The sequence below is a fragment of the Symphalangus syndactylus genome, chromosome 5, assembly GCF_028878055.3.
Source record: "Symphalangus syndactylus isolate Jambi chromosome 5, NHGRI_mSymSyn1-v2.1_pri, whole genome shotgun sequence".
NCBI classification, from domain to species: Eukaryota; Metazoa; Chordata; class Mammalia; order Primates; family Hylobatidae; genus Symphalangus; species Symphalangus syndactylus.
The window spans coordinates 40,353,545-40,370,924 of NC_072427.2; the positions used below are offsets into that span (position 1 = coordinate 40,353,545).

A 17,380-nucleotide genomic window follows, 5' to 3' on the forward strand; every position below is an offset into this window, starting at 1 on the left:
GGATTACAGATGTGAGCCACCACACCCAGCCCCATTATAGATGGATTGTTAACTGTGTGTATCAAAGAAGGATATTGGGGTAAATTAGAGCTTTACTTAGGGTGCTTTATTATTGAGATATAATTCGTATACCATACAGCCACTCATTTATTTAAAGTGTACAATTCAATAGTTTTTAGTATTTTCAGAGTTTTGCAACCATCACCACAATAAATTCTGTGACATTTTTATCATGCCAAAAAGAAACCCTGTACTCGTTAGTTGCTACCCAATTTCCTAACTCACTTAGCCTTTGGCTACTTTCTGTCTTTATGGATTTGCCTATTTTGCGCATTTCATATAAATGGAATCATACTATATATATGATCTTTTTTGACTCACTTCTTTCACTTAGCATAATGTTTTCAAGGTTCATCCATGTTATAGTATGTGTCAGTACTTTATTCCATTTTATGACTGAATAATATTCCATCATATGAGTATACCACAGTTTATTCATCTGTTGATGGATGTTTGAGACTTTTCCACTTTTTGGCTATTATAAATAATATTGCCATGAATATTCATGTGCAAGTTTTTATGTGGACATATATTTTCATTTTTTATGTGTATATACCTAGGAGTGACGTTGCTGGGTCATAATGGTAATTCCATGTTCAACCTTTTAAGGAACTGCCAGACTGCTAAGCAACTGTACCATATTGCATTCCCACTTGCGGTACATGAGGGTTCCAATTTCTCCATGTCCTAGTCAGCATTTCATATTATTTTGGTTATTGCTGTCCCAGCAGGTGTGAGATGGTATCTCATATGGTATTGATTTGCATTCACTTGATGGCTAATGATGTTGAGCATCTTTTTAAGTGCTTACTGACAAGTTTGTATATCTTTGGAGAAATGTCTATTCAGATCCTTTCCCCATTTTTAATTTGGTTGTCTTTTTGTTTGTTGAGCTGTAAGAGTTCTTAATATATTCTAGATAAAGCCCCTTACCAGTTAAATGATTTACAGATATTTTCTGTAGGTTCTTTTTACTTTCTTTATGGAATCCTTTGAAGCCAAAATGTTTAGATTTTATAGCTGACTATAAGGCTCAGAGAGGTTAAGTAAATGCTTACAGAACTACAGCTAGTAACAGGTGGTAGGAATTTGAATTTAGATTGTCTAACTTCTCTGTGTGTAGGTGCCTTTTTTAAGTTAAAAAAAAGCAAAACAAGATCAAAAGAAGGAAGAATAAGCACTTAAGCTAACATTAGGATTCACGCAGTCGCTATGATTAAACATCAAATTTAACTGTAAATTTTCAAAATGTTGAGATGATTTTTTTTTTTAATTTGTTGATGGCCAGAAAAAAAAGTGAAATTAAAACTTATATTAGAAATAATTTGGCCGGGCACAGTGGCCCATGCCTGTAATCCTAGCACTTTGGGAGGCCTAGGTGGGTAGATCAACTGAGGTCAGGCGTTCGAGATCAGCTTGACCAACATGGCAAAACCCTGTCTGTACTAAAAATACAAACTTAGTCTGGTGTAGTGGTGCGTGCCTGTAATCTCAGCTACTTGGGAGGCTGAGGCAGGATACTTGCTTGAACCCAGGAGGCGGAGGTTGCAGTGAGCGAAGATCATGCCATTGCACTCCAGCCTGGGCAACAAAAGCGAAACTCCATCTCAAAAAAAAAAAAAAGAAAGAATTTGACCAGTTTTTGTCATTATATTTTATTTGTACAGTGGATTTTATAGGAGAGAATATTGATTGATGATGAAGACATTGCTTGTTACAAGTCTTATAGCAAATGCAAAAACGCATTTAATTTATAGCTTTATAGCAAATGCAAAAACGTATTTAATTTGTAGCTAGGCATGGTGGCTTATACCTGTAATCCCAACACTTTGGGAGGCCGAGGCAGGCAGATAACTTGAGGTCAGGAGTTCGAGACCAGCCTGGCCAACATGGTGAAACTTTGTCTCTACTAAAAATACAAAAATTAGTCGGGTACGGTGCCACACGCCTGTAATCCCAGCTACTCGGGAGGCCGAGGCTGGAGAGTCGCTTGAACCTGGGAGGCAGAGGTTGCAGTGAGCCGAGATCACAACACTGCACTCCAGCCTGGGTGACAGAGTGAGATCCAAGACTGTCTCAAAAAAACCCTATATAGCTTATTTTATTTTTATTTTTTTACTAGTGCCAAGGACTTGGCATTAAAGTACAAATCAATGAATTCAGTGAGGGAATAAACTAATATTATTTAAGCACTATGCTTTTTAGTGTTCCTAAGTGCTTAAGTATAGGAAACTTAATGAATGGATGCCAGGTCCACCCTGTACTAAAAGCCTATGATTTTACCCCAATAAAGAGAAAATAAAAGCCTAGTGCCTCACCCAGACTTTTGATTAAGGATGGATTTGAAGTTACATTCTCTTAGCCTAAAACTGTCTCTTAAAGCCAAGGAAAGTATTGGAGATAAAATTGCGTAAGCAGACTCTACACAGTTGGGCAAGTAACCTTTTGTAAAATTTTAACTTTGGCCAAAATGCCCAGTTGCTTTTTCTAAAGAAGGTGCTTGTTTTAGAGACAAAAAATAAATTAATAACTATATTAAATGATGTGCCAAAACAGGTACCTTCACATTTAATTGTGCCTTTCTCTGGTTTATATCAACAAACACAATGATTTGTCAGAATTTTTCCTTAAAACAAAAGTTTTTGGTGGGGAAAAAGAGTTATTCTTTAATGCATACAAGACCGTGCATTTCAAAATTGCAGTAAGATTGGAATATTTTTAACACACTACTACATTTAAGGATCAGTTGATAATGCCTGAGAATATTACTTTTCATATTTAAAGTGCTTTGTGTATTTGTGTATTTATTTTTAAAAATTTATTTTTAGGGTTTTATATGACTGGAAAGAAAGATTGAAACAGGGTTGTGAAATTATTCAGAGTACTCCCTATGGGCGCCCCGCAAATATTAGTGGGAGTACCTCATCACAAAGAATTTATATCACTTACCGAAGAGCCTCTGAAAACATGACTCAGAATACGTTGGCTGTCACTGACATATGTATTATTATACCCAGTAAAGGAGAAAGCCCACCACACACGTTCTGCAAAGTCGACAAGAATCTCAATAACAGTATGGTAAGTGACTTACTTGCACTGATAACATTAACCACTGATGAAAAGAGCATAATTTTAAATACATCTTTTTTTTTTTTTTTTTTTGGAAAACAGCATCGTGTAATTACAGAATTGAAAAATGTGTTTTTAAAGATACTAGATATTTTACTTTTTGGAAAGTACTTTGGTTGTACTTTCAAAAGAAACTATGCAAAGTACTTTTTTCTAAATTAAAAAAATAATTCCCCCCACCCCTCCTGCCCACTACAAAAGCAACGAGTATCCTTCCACTTGTGACTAGATCCTACACCTCAACGGGACTAGATCCCACATCTCAATTTACCTATTTGAGGACATGGCTTTAGCAGTCCTCCCTACTTTTTTGTAAATCGTTGGTTTTTCCCTCCCTATTTCCTCCAACATGCAAATATTTCTTGTCTTTGCAAAACTTCTTGATCTCATATTCCTCTGCTTTCATTGCTGCATTTCATTATCCTCTACAGTAAAAGTTCTAAAAAGAGTTGAGTATATTCTGCCCCATTCCTCACTTTGGTCTTTCCAGTCAGTCTTTTGTCTCCATCACTCCATCAAGATTTCTCTTGTTGTCATATCCAGAGATCAATTCTTTATTTTAATTTTTCAGCAGGTTTCTACATAAATGGTTACTTCTTCCTTCTTGAAACAGTGCAATGAAGAAGAAATATACTCTTTTCTTCGGTACTCTCTTGCTTTTTCCTTTTACCTCACCAGTCATTCCCTTTCTGCCTTTGCTGATTCCTTTTCATCTCCCCATCCCTACACAATGGAGTGCCTCATGGTTCAGTCCTCAAACCATTTATCTTCACCACCTAAACATACTCCTTTGGTGATCTAATCATTTAAATACAGGCCACGTGTGGATGACTTCTAAATTTGTCTAATCTGGACTTCGCTAATTCATCATCCCTTCTTGAATATATTATCTAATGAAGCATCTCAAATTTAATATGTCCAAAACTGAACTCCTGATGTTTCTCTCCAAACCTGCTTATAGTCTTCCTTATCTAGCAAATGGAAATTCCATTCTTTTAGTAACTCACACTGAAAAAATTTGGAGTAAACTTAACCTTTATCTTCTCCTCATTCAGTTCTTCTGTAAACTCTGTTAACTATAATTTCAGAATATATCTGGAACATGGCCACTTCACAACGCCTCTTTTGCCATAACCCTAGTCTAAGCCATAATTGTCTCTTAATGGGATTATTGCAGTAGTGTCCTAATCCAGGGGTCAGGCAAATTTTTTCTTTAAAGAGCTAGGTAATAAATTAGGTTTTACAGGTCATACAATCTCTGTCTCATAGTCATCTCTTTTTTTTTTAACCCTTTATAAAAGCAAAAACTATTCTTAGTTTAGATATACAAGAACAGACATTGGGCCAAATGCAGGCCATAGTTTTGTGTCTAACTGATCAGTTCTTCCACTTCTGCTCTCTCTGTCATATTATTTGCATAGACAAGAGTGATCCTTTAAAAACATAAATTGGGCGGGGGGTGGGGGGGGTGGAGCCAAGATGGCCGAATAGGAACAGCTCCGGTCTACAGCTCCCAGCCTGAGCGACACAGAAGATGGGTGATTTCTGCATTTCTGTTTGAGGTACCGATTTCATCTCACTAGGGAGTGCCAAACAGTGGGTGCAAGACAGTCGGTGAAGTGCACTGTGCGTGAGCCGAAGCAGGGCAAGGCATTGCCTCACTCAGAAAGCGCAAGGGGTCAGGGAGTTCCCTTTCCTAGTCAAAGAAAGGGGTAACCGACGGCACCTGGAAAATCGGGTCAGTCCCACCCTAATACTGTGCTTTTCCAACGGGCCTGGAAAACGGCACACTAGGAGATTGTGTCCTGCACCTGGCTCGGAGGGTCCTATGCCCACAGAGTCTCGCTGATTGCTAGCACAGCAGTCTGAGATCAAACTGCAAGGCGGCAGCGAGGCTGGGGGAGGGGCGCCCGCCATTGCCCAGGCTTGCTAAGGTAAACAAAGCAGCCAGGAAGCTCGAACTGGGTGGAGCCCACCACAGCTCAAGGAGGCCTGCCTGCCTCTGTAGGCTCCACTTCTGGGGGCAGGGCACAGACAAACAAAAATTCAGCAGGAACCTCTGCAGACTTAAATGTCCCTGTCTGACTGGCAGCTTTGAAGAGAGTAGTGGTTCTCCCAGCACGCAGCTGGAGATCTGAGAACGGACAGACTGCCTCCTAAAGTGGGTCCCTCACCCCTGAGCAGCCTAACTGGGAGGCACCCCCCAGTAGGGACAGACTGACACCTCACTCGGCCGGGTACTCCTCTGAGACAAAACTTCCAGAGGAACTATCAGACAGCTGAATTTGTGGTCTCACGAAAATCCGCTGTTCTGCAGCCACCGCTGCTGACACCCAGCCAAACAGGGTCTGGAGTGGACCTCTAGTAAACTCCAACAGACCTGCAGCTGAGGGTCCTGTCTGGTAGAAGGAAAACTAACAAACAGAAAGGACATCCACACCAAAAACCCATCTGTACTTCACCATCATCAAAGACCAAAAGTAGATAAAACCACAAAGATGGGGAAAAAACAGAGCAAAAAAACTGGAAACTCTAAAAAACAGAGCACCTCTCCTCCTCCAAAGGAACGCAGTTCCTCACCAGCAACGGAACAAAGCTGGACGGAGGATGACTTTGACGAGTTGAGAGAAGAAGGCTTCAGATGATCAAACTACGCCGAGCTACGGGAGGAAATTCAAAACAATAGCAAAGAAGTTATAAACTTTGAAAAAAAATTAGACGAATGGATAACTAGAATAACCAATGGAGAGAAGGGCTTAAAGGAGCTGATGGAGCTGAAAGCCAAGTATCGAGAACTACGCGAAGATTGCAGAAGCCTCAGTAGCAGATGCGATCAACTGGAAGAAAGGGTATCGCTGATGGAAGATGAAATGAATGAAATGAAGCGAGAAGGGAAGTTTAGAGAAAAAAGAATAAAAAGAAGTGAACAGAGCCTCCAAGAAATTTGGGACTATGTGAAAAGACCAAACCTACGTCTGATTGGTGTACCTGAAAATGACGGGGAGAATGGAACCAAGTTGGAAAACACTCTGCAAGATATTATCCAGGAGAACTTCCCCAATCTAGCAAGGCAGGCCAACATTCAGATTCGGGAAATACAGAGAACGCCACAAAGATACTCCTCGAGAAGGGCAACTCCAAGACACATAATTGTCAGATTCACCAAAGTTGAAATGAAGGAAAAAATGTTAAGGGCAGCCAGAGAGAAAGGTCGGGTTACCCACAAAGGGAGGCCCATCAGACTAACAGCTGATCTCTCGGCAGAAACTCTACAAGTCAGAAGAGAGTGGGGGCCGATATTCAACATTCTTAAAGAAAAGAATTTTCAACCCAGAATTTCATATCCAGCCAAACTAAGCTTCATAAGTGAAGGAGAAATAAAATACTTTACAGATAAGCAAACGCTGAGTGATTTTGTCACCACCAGGCCTGCCCTAAAAGAGCTCCTGAAGGAAGCACTAAACATGGAAAGGAACAACCGGTACCAGCCCCTGCAAAAACATGCCAAATTGCAAAGACCATCGAGGGTAGGAAGAAACTGCATCAACTAACGAGCAAAATAACCAACTAACATCATAATGACAGGATCAGATTCACACATAACAATATTAACTTGAAATGTAAATGGGCTAAACGCTCCAATTAAAAGACACAGACTGGCAAACTGGATAAGGAGTCAGGACCCATCAGTGTGCTGTATTCAGGAAACACATCTCACGTGCAGAGACACACATAGACTCAAAATAAAGGGATGGAGGAAGATCTATCAAGCAAATGGAAAACAAAAAAAGGCAGGGGTTGCAATCCTAGTCTCTGATAAAATAGACTTTAAACCAACAAAGATCAAAAGAGACAAAGAAGGCCATTACATAATGGTAAAGGGATCAATTCAACAAGAAGAGCTAACTATCCTAAATATATATGCACCCAACACAGGAGCACCCAGATTCATAAAGCAAGTCCTCAGTGACCTACAAAGGGACTTAAACTCCCACACAATAATAATGGGAGATTTTAACACCCCACTGTCAACATTAGACAGATCAACGAGACAGAAAGTTAACAAGGATATCCAGGAATTGAACTCAGCTCTGCACAAAGTGGACCTAATAGACATCTACAGAACTCTCCACCCCAAATCAACAGAATATACATTTTTTTCAGCACCACACCACACCTATTCCAAAATTGACCACATAGTTGGAAGTAAAGCTCTCCTCAGCAAATGTAAAAGAACAGAAATTATAACAAACTGTCTCTCAGACCACAGTGCAATCAAACTAGAACTCAGGATTAAGAAACTCACTCAAAACCACTCAACTACATGGAAACTGAACAACCTGCTTCTGAATGACTATTGGGTACATAATGAAATGAAGGCAGAAATAAAGATGTTCTTTGAAACCAACGAGAATAAAGACACAACATACCAGAATCTCTGGGACACATTCAAAGCAGTGTGTAGAGGGAAATTTATAGCACTAAATGCCCACAAGAGAAAGCAGGAAAGATCCAAAATTGACACCCTAACATCACAATTAAAAGAACTAGAAAAGCAAGAGCAAACACATTCAAAAGCTAGCAGAAGGCTAGAAATAACTAAAATCAGAGCAGAACTGAAGGAAATAGAGACACAAAAAACCCTTCAAAAAATTAATGAATCCAGGAGCTGGTTTTTTGAAAAGATCAACAAAATTGATAGACTGCTAGCAAGACTAATAAAGAAGAAAAGAGAGAAGAATCAAATAGATGCAATAAAAAATGAAAAAGGGGATATCACCACCGATCCCACAGAAATACAATCTACCATCAGAGAATACTACAAACACCTCTATGCAAATAAACTAGAAAATCTAGAAGAAATGGATAAATTCCTCGACAAATACACCCTCCCAAGACTAAACCAGGAAGAAGTTGAATCTCTGAAGAGACCAATAACAGGATCTGAAATTGTGGCAATAATCAATAGCTTACCAACCAAAAAGAGTCCAGGACCTGATGGATTCACAGCTGAATTCTACCAGAGGTACAAGGAGGAACTGGTACCATTCCTTCTGAAACTATTCCAATCGATAGAAAAAGAGGGAATCCTCCCTAACACATTTTATGAAGCCAGCATCGTCCTGATACCAAAGCCTGGCAGAGACATAACCAAAAAAGAGAATTTCAGACCAGTATCCTTGATGAACATTGATGCAAAAATCCTCAATAAAATACTGGCAAACCGAATCCAGCAGCACATCAAAAAGCTTATCCACCATGATCAAGTGGGCTTCATCCCTGGGATGCAAGGCTGGTTCAACATACGCAAATCAATAAATGTAATCCAGCATATAAACAGAACCAAAGACAAAAACCACATGATTATCTCAATAGATGCAGAAAAGGCCTTTGACAAAATTCAACAACCCTTCATGCTAAAAACTCTTAATAAATTAGGTATTGGTGGGACGTATCTCAAAATAATAAGAGCTATCTATGACAAACCCACAGCCAATATCATACTGAATGGGCAAAAACTGGAAGCATTCCCTTTGAAAACTGGCATAAGACAGGGATGCCCTCTCTCACCACTCCTATTCAACATAGTGCTGGAAGTTCTGGCCAGAGCAATCAGGCAGGAGAAGGAAATAAAGGGTATTCAGTTAGGAAAAGAGGAAGTCAAATTGTCCTTGTTTGCAGATGACATGATTGTATATCTAGAAAACCCCATTGTCTCAGCCCAAAATCTCCTTAAGCTGATTAGCAACTTCAGCAAAGTCTCAGGATACAAAATCAATGTACAAAAATCACAAGCATTCTTGTACACCAATCACAAACAGAGAGCCAAATCATGAGTGAACTCCCATTCACAATTGCTTCAAAGAGAATAAAATACCTAGGAATCCAACTTACAAGGGATGTGAAGGACCTCTTCAAGGAGAACTACAAACCACTGCTCAATGAAATCAAAGAGGATACAAACAAATGGAAGAACATTCCATGCTCATGGGTTGGAAGAATCAATATCGTGAAAATGGCCATACTGCCCAAGGTAATTTATAGATTCAATGCCATCCCCATCAAGCTACCAATGACTTTCTTCACAGAATTGGAAAAAACTACTTTAAAGTTCATATGGAACCAAAAAAGAGCCTGCATCGCCAAGTCAATCCTAAGCCAAAAGAACAAAGCTGGAGGCATCACACTGCCTGACTTCAAACTATACTACAAGGCTACAGTAACCAAAACAGCATGGTACTGGTACCACAACAGAGACATAGATCAATGGAACAGAACAGAGCCCTCAGAAATGATGCCGCATATCTACAACTATCTGATCTTTGACAAACCTGACAAAAACAAGAAATGGGGAAAGGATTCCCTATTTAATAAATGGTGCTGGGAAAACTGGCTAGCCGTATGTAGAAAGCTGAAACTGGATCCCTTCCTTACACCTTATACAAAAATTAGTTCAAGATGGATTAAAGACTTAAATGTTAGACCTAAAACCATTAAAATCCTACAAGAAAACCTAGGCAATACCATTCAGGACATAGGCATGGGCAAGGACTTCATGTCTAAAACACCAAAAGCAATGGCAACAAAAGCCAAAATTGACAAATGGGATCTAATTAAACTAAAGAGCTTCTGCACAGCAAAAGATACTACCATCAGACTGAACAGGCAACCTACAGAATGGGAGAAAATTTTTGCAACCTACTCATCTGACAAAGGGCTAATATCCAGAATCTACAATGAACTCAAACAAATTTACAAGAAAAAAACAACCCCATCAAAAAGTGGGTGAAGGACATGAACAGACACTTCTCAAAAGAAGACATTTATGCAGCCAAAAAACACATGAAAAAATGCTCATCATCACTGGCCATCAGAGAAATGCAAATCAAAACCACAGTGAGATATCATCTCACACCAGTTAGAATGGCCGTCATTAAAAAGTCAGGAAACAACAGGTGCTGGAGAGGATGTGGAGAAATAGGAACACTTTTACACTGTTGGTGGGACTGTAAACTAGTTCAACCATTGTGGAAGTCAGTGTGGCGATTCCTCAGGGATCTAGAACTAGAAATACCATTTGACCCAGCCATCCCATTACTGGGTATATACCCAAAGGACTATAAATCATGCTGCTATAAAGACACATGCACACATATGTTTATTGCGGCATTAGTCACAATAGCAAAAACTTGGAACCAACCCAAATGTCCAACAACGATAGACTGGATTAAGAAAATGTGGTACATATACACCATGGAATACTATGCAACCATAAAAAATGATGAGTTCATGTCCTTTGTAGGGACATGGATGAAACTGGAAAACATCATTCTCAGTAAACTGTCGCAAGGACAAAAAACCAAACACCGCATGTTCTCACTCATAGGTGGGAATTGAACAATGAGAACTCATGGACTCAGGAAGGGGAACATCACACTCCAGGGACTGTTGTGGGATGGGGGGAGCGGGGAGGGACAGCATTAGGAGATATACCTAATACTAAATGACGAGTTAATGGGTGCAGCAAAACAACATGGCACATGGATACATATGTAACAAACCTGCACATTGTGCACATGTACCCTAAAACCTAAAGTATAATAATAAAAAATAAAATAAAATAAAATAAACATAAATCAGATCCTGTCACTACTCTGCTTAAAACCCTTAATGGCTTCTCATCTCACTCCTAGTAAAAGCGAAAGTCATCCCATGCATGATCCTTAACTGTCTTGTCTTTGTTCTTTTATTACTGTTTTAAATTAAAAAAAAAAAAAAGGAATGTATACTCAAAGAAAATTGGAGGGCGGGGAGTATACAAATTGTAGATCTATGGAGTAGAAAGTGAGAAAATGAAGGTTCTTGTTCCTACTTCCATGTTTTGTCAGGGGTAACAATGAGCAATTTGACTTGTGTCCTTCCATACCCTTTTGTGTTCACATATGTGGGGTATATATAATAAATAAATCCTTTTTTTATTTGATTTTTTTTGTATTTCCTTTTTCTCTTTTCACTTTTTATTTTAAAATCGGAGTACATATGCAGATTTTTTGCAAAGGTATATATTGCATGATGCTGAGGTTTAGGGTATGATTGAAGCCATCACCCAGATAGTGAGCATAGAACCCAATGGGTGGTTTATCAGCCATTGCTTTCCTCCCTGTCTTCGCCCTCTAGTAGTCCCCAGTGTCTTTTGTTCCCATCTTTATGTCCAGGTATACCCAATATTTAGCTCTCACTTATAAGCGAGAAAATGTGGTATTTAGTTTTCTGTTTCTGCATTAGTTTGCTTAGGATGATGACCTCCAGCTGCATCCACGTTGCTGCACAGGACATGATTTCATTCTTTTTTTATGAGTGTATAGTATTAAAAAATGGAAATTTCTTTATATTTCTGATATAAGCCTTTTTTCTACCTTTATCAGTTTATTTAACTTTCTGCTTAATTCTTTTAATGACTGCATAGTATTCCAGAAAGTACAAATGCAGAATGATGAATACAAGTTATTTTTAGTTTTTTTCCATTCCTAGTAATGCTGCTTTGATTAATGCTGTGCATTTTCTGTAGATATTTGAGTGTCTCTGGAAGAATAAGTAATTGTAAGTGGAACTGATAGGTCCATGAGTATGCTGACCATTTTGAAAGTGTTGAAATATTGTTCTGAAAATGCTGTGGCAGTTTTTACTCCCAGCAGCCATAGGTTATGAGAATGCTATTTCCTGTGTTCCCACACCTCACCGACATTGGTTGTTACCAATTATTGACGTTTTAATTATTGACTACATAATACAAAATTGTTCTAATTTTAATTTGCATTTCTTTGCTTATTGTGGAGGTTGATAATATTTTAATATATTTATTAAATATTAAATATACTTAATATCAGTGTATTAAATATATTATTGAATGGCTAAATGTTATTGTATTAAATGGATGTGCCACAATTTATTTATTATCCTCTTTTGTAAAGACCTTTAGATTCTGATTTTTAAAAATGTTGCAAGCAAGCTGTTATGAACATACTTATAACCAAATCTATAAAACAAGTTACATTTATTTAGCTCTTCTGTGCTATACACCATTCTAAGTATTTCACATTCAATAACTCAGTTCCACACAACCACCCTGAATAGGTATTTTCTCCCCATTTTACAAAGAAGAAAATTTGAGAGTTAAAGAGGTGGTTACTTTCCCATGGTCATACCTTCAATTAGTAGTTAAAGCAAGATTCAAATTCAGGCTGCAGAACTCCAGAACCAAACTCCTGAGCACTGTACTGCATTAATTATTTCCTTATGGTTCGTCCTGGAATTTCTGGATCAAACCATATATTTACTATTAAGATTTTATCCAGAAGGGTTTAACCAATTACAATTCCTACCAATAAAGTATAAGAATATTGGATTTTTTTTCATAACTTTGTCAACAATTGGGTCTCTTTTTTCTTTTTTTCTACTGCAGCTGCTCTGAAGAAACAATTGGGTTTTTCTTTTTGTTTTTTTTTTTTAGAGACGGGGTCTTGTTCTGTTGCCCAGGCTGGAGTATAGTGGACTGCTCATGGCTCATTGCAGCCTCGACCTCTTGGGCTCAAGTAATCCTCCCACTTTAGCCTCTCGAGTAGCTCAGTGGATCTACCACAGGTGTGCACCACCACATCCGGCTAATTTTTAACTTTTTTGTAGAGTTGAGGTTTCCCTACATACCCCAGGCTTGTCTTGAACTCCTGAGCTCCAGCAGTCCTCTTACTTCAGTCCCCCAAAGTGCTGGTATTACAGACATGAGCCCCTGTGCCTGGCCAACAATTGGGTTTTTAATCACAAAATTTTAAATTTAATTTCTTTCTTTTTCTTTTTTTTTTTTAGAGACAGGATCTTGTTCTGTCACCCAGGCTGGAGTACATCAGTAGCATGATCATAGCTCTCTGTAGCCTCAAACTCCTGGGCTAACGTGATTCTCCTACTTCAGCCTCCCAAATAACTGAGACTACAGGCATGCACCACCATGCTCAACTAATTTCCAAAATTTTTTGTAGGTATTGGGTCTTATTGTATTGCCCAGGCTGGTCTTGAGCTCCTGGCCTCAAGCAATCCTCCCTCCTTGGCCTCCCAAAGCACTAGGATTGCAGGCATGAGTGACTTTGCTTAGCTGTAAATTTAATTTCTTTTTATTTTACTTTTTCTCACCCTGTCTTGTGTGGATTTTGTCTCTTTTAATTTTTTTATTTTTCTCAAAAGTTAATTTCTTGATGTTAGAGCAGATATTTACAGTGTCCTATTATAATTATGTAAATTAACACTTTGCTAAGATCTAAAGATTTTATATACATTTCAACGTGTTAAGTTTTTATGGAAGTTGACTTTTTAAAAACTCGTGTTCCTTTTTCTGAAGTGTAGGGAAACAGACTTTTTTTTTTTTTTCTTTTTTTTGAGATGGAGTATCGCTCTGTCGCCCAGGCTGGAGTGCAGTGGCGCCATCTCGGCTCACTGCAACCTCCACCTCCTGGGTTCAAGTGATTCTCGTGCCTTAGCCTCCTGAGTAGTTGGGATTACAGGCACGCACCACCACGCCCGACTATTTTTGTATTTTTAGTAGAGATGGGGTTTCACCACATTGGTCAGGCTGATCTTGAACTCCTGACCTTGTGATCCGCCCACCTGAGCCTCCCAAAGTGCTGGGATTGCAGGTACGAGCCACTGTGCCTGGCCAGGAAGCAGACTTTTAAAACTATTTTTACTCTCTTAATATAGCAGCATGAGATACTGAGGGTTAAGATAAAGCAAAAAGAGGAAAAACTGGGGTGTATTGATATGTGGCTGGATACAGTACAAATTTTGGGACCCTGAATTTGGTTTTAACCTTCTCAATAAGATAGCAAATGATATCTGTATTTCATAGTGATTAAAATCAGTATAGATTAGTGATTCAGAGCACAAACTGGTTCTAGAGTGTCTGGGTCTGTATCCTATCTCTGACCGTTACTGGCTTTGTGACCTGGGACAAGCAACTTAACCTCTCTGTGCCTGTTTCATGATTGTAAAATGAGGATGAAAATAGCATCTAGTTTAATCCATATTAAGCTTATAGAAAGAGTTTTCTTTTTTTTTTTTTTTTTTTTTTTTGAGACAGAGTCTCGCTCTGTCGCCCGGGCTGGAGTGCAGTGGCGCAATCTCGGCTCACTGCAAGCTCCGCCTCCCGGGTTCACGCCATTCTCCTGCCTCAGCCTCCGAGTAGCTGGGACTACAGGCGCCCGCCACCGCGCCCGGCTAATTTTTTGTATATTTTAGTAGAGACGGGGTTTCACCGTGGTCTCGATCTCCTGACCTCGTGATCCGTCCGCCTCGGCCTCCCAAAGTGCTGGGATTACAAGCGTGAGCCACCGCGCCCGGCCATAGAAAGAGTTTTCGAAAATTACTTTGTTTTAAGTCTTGGACCATAGCCTTAAATGATTTGGACTTTGATTTGATATTAGAACATAATTACAGTATTTTAGAGCTGGATGAGAACTTAGAGTGGTCATACGATCTAAAATTGCAAAAATTTGTGAATAAGAATATTTAGTCCAGGTAGCTTGCTTGACTTGCTTCAAAACACACAGCTAATTTTTGGCAAATTTGGGACTATCTCCTTAGTTTTTTTGACTCTCGTTAAGAGTTTTTTTTTTTTTTTTAAATAGAGTCTTACTTTGTCACCCAGGATGCAGTGTAGTGATGCGATCTCAGCTCCCTGCAACCTCCACCTCCTGGGTTCAAGTGATTCTCCTATCCCAACCTCCCGGGTAGCTGGGATTACAGGCATGTGCCACCACATCCGGCCAATTTTTGTATTTATTTATTTTTTTTTTTGGTAGAGACAGAGTTTTACCATATTGTCCAGGCTGGTCTTGAACTCCTGACCTCAAGTAATCCGCCTGCCTCAGCCTCCCAAAGTGCTGGGATTACAGATGTGAGCCACTGCACCCGGCTGAGTCTCCTTAAGGGTGTTTTTTAAATACTCTTTCCACATGGCTCTTGTTTTACAACTGTCCAAGAATGTCAGCATTTCATTTAGCGAGTTTCCTTAGAAAAGTAGAATTGAGCCAGATGCTATGACCTGTAATCCCAACACTTTGGGAGGCTGAGGCAGTTGCATCACCTGAGGTCAGGAGCTCGTGACCAGCCTGGCCAACACGCTGAAACCCTGTCTCTGCTAAAATACAAAAATTAACCAGGCCTGGTAGTGCACGCCTGTAATCCCAGCTACTCGGGAGGCTGAGGCAGGAGAATTGCTTCAACCTGGGAGGCAGAGGTTGCAATGAGCTGAGCTCATGCCACTGCACTCCAGTCTGCGAGACAGAACGAGACTCCATCTCAAAAAAAAAAAAAAGTAGAATTTTTAACAAAGGAGGTAATTAAATCATGTACCTAATTCTGGGGGAAAGAGGAAGAATTTGAAAGTACGTTTTTGCTGTGGCAAACTACAATGTGGATACTTATTGGTAGAGAGTTTAAAGTAGTTTTGGAACAATGGCTCCTTCTTTTTCTTTTTCACCATGAACCTTGTGTGTAAAAAAATGTGGAAAATGCTTTTAATTCCTTTTTTTTTTTTGATACGGAATTTCACTCTTGTCGCCCAGGCTGGAGTGCGATGGTGTGATCTCTGCACATCACAACCTCCACCTCCCAGGTTCAAAGGATTGTCCTGCCTCAGCCTCCTGGGTAGCTGGGATTAAGGGTGCCCGCCACCACATCCGGCTAATTTTTGGATTTTTTTTTTTTTTTTTAGTAGAGACGGGGTTTCACCATGTTTGGCCAGGCCGGTCTCAAACTCCTGGCCTCAGGTGATCCACCCACCTCGGCCTTCCAAAGTGCTGGGATTACAGGCATGAGCCACCATGCCTGGCCCTGCTGTTAATTTTAATATCCATGGTTCTCTTTCCTCCAGAGCCCCGTAACATACTGCATTTCTAACTCCTTGTTTTTCATTATAGAATATTCCTTTTGGTTTCTACTATATCCAAATGGTCATATAGTTCTTTTTTTATTGTCACCAAAGTTATTATTGAAGTTTTCTTGCTATCTTTACAAATTGGATTTATTGGGAAGTAGAGTTTGGACTTTCCAATAGAGAGCCCATTTTTATAAAATTTTTTTTACCCATTTGATAAACCAAAATTTGTTTGCCTATATTCATAATATCTGCTTGACTTTTACATATTCATGTGATTTAAAAATATTTTTCCAGTAGATTAGTGTGTTAAATGTTGCTTATGTTCATTGCTGTATTGGGATTTTATTTTTATAAATGCTTTAATATTTTTCCATCAAGAGAAAATTTCCCAAGGCTACAATCTCAACATAATTTATTAAACTATATTAAAATAAAAGGTTAAGGGTTTTTGTTTTTTAGTAAGATATTTACGGATAGCCAGACATATTATTTTATGTGTATTGTGTGTTTTAAATAAGAGAGATATTTGAATATTATTCTCTTTCACTTTAGTTTGACCACATTATGCTGTTAGCTATTCAGTATTTGGAAGGCTGACAGATACTCAAGGTTGAAAAGCAAAGATTTGTTATGTTTTTGAATACTCAGGAGATTGTCATTTCTTGATAAAATATTTTTAAATGATCATATAGTGCTATTTATGGTATCTTCTCTTATTGTTATTCATCAGATTTTTAAGTACATCTAAATGAGAACTTTATTAACTGAGTGTGAACTAAATATCAGAGAAACCAAAGTTGGAAAATAATTTATATTCAGACACTTGGCTTCTTACATGAAAATACTTACGTAACTTGTCTGTATTTTCTGTAATACTGATATTTTTCCACAGTTTTAGTCGTTACCTTTAAGTAACTACTTGTCACCTGGCATTTGACAGGTATATAATGCATTTTTTATTCAGAAATGACTCTAGTAAGTACAATTCTTATTTAATTCTTGAAAGGATTACATGAGAAACAAGCCAACAAAAGGTCTTCTGTACATTCAAAATAGATACAAAGTTCAGACACTAAAAGCTTATACTTTGAGTCTCAGAGCTACCCACTAATGTTTACTTAGTCTTATGTAAGTAAACTTTTTTGTATTCAGATAATAGTTAAGAAAATATATAATATGTCAAATGGTGATACATGCTAAGGGGGAAAAAAAATGCAAGAGACAGGTGATAGGGAGGACTGGGCAGGGTGGAGGGAGCCTTGT

General features: G+C 38.8%; 1 protein-coding gene across 8 annotated transcripts in view; it reads left to right on the forward strand.

The window, feature by feature from the left end:
- Positions 1–17,380, forward strand: part of DENND4A (DENN domain containing 4A) — a 147,585-nt gene that overhangs the window by 39,556 nt on the left and 90,649 nt on the right. For all 8 annotated transcript variants that reach the window (XM_063638850.1, XM_063638848.1, XM_063638853.1 and 5 more), the window contains one exon: positions 2,889–3,138. In XM_063638850.1, coding sequence (XP_063494920.1) covers positions 2,889–3,138 — 250 coding nt within the window. The remainder of the gene's footprint in view (positions 1–2,888; positions 3,139–17,380) is intronic.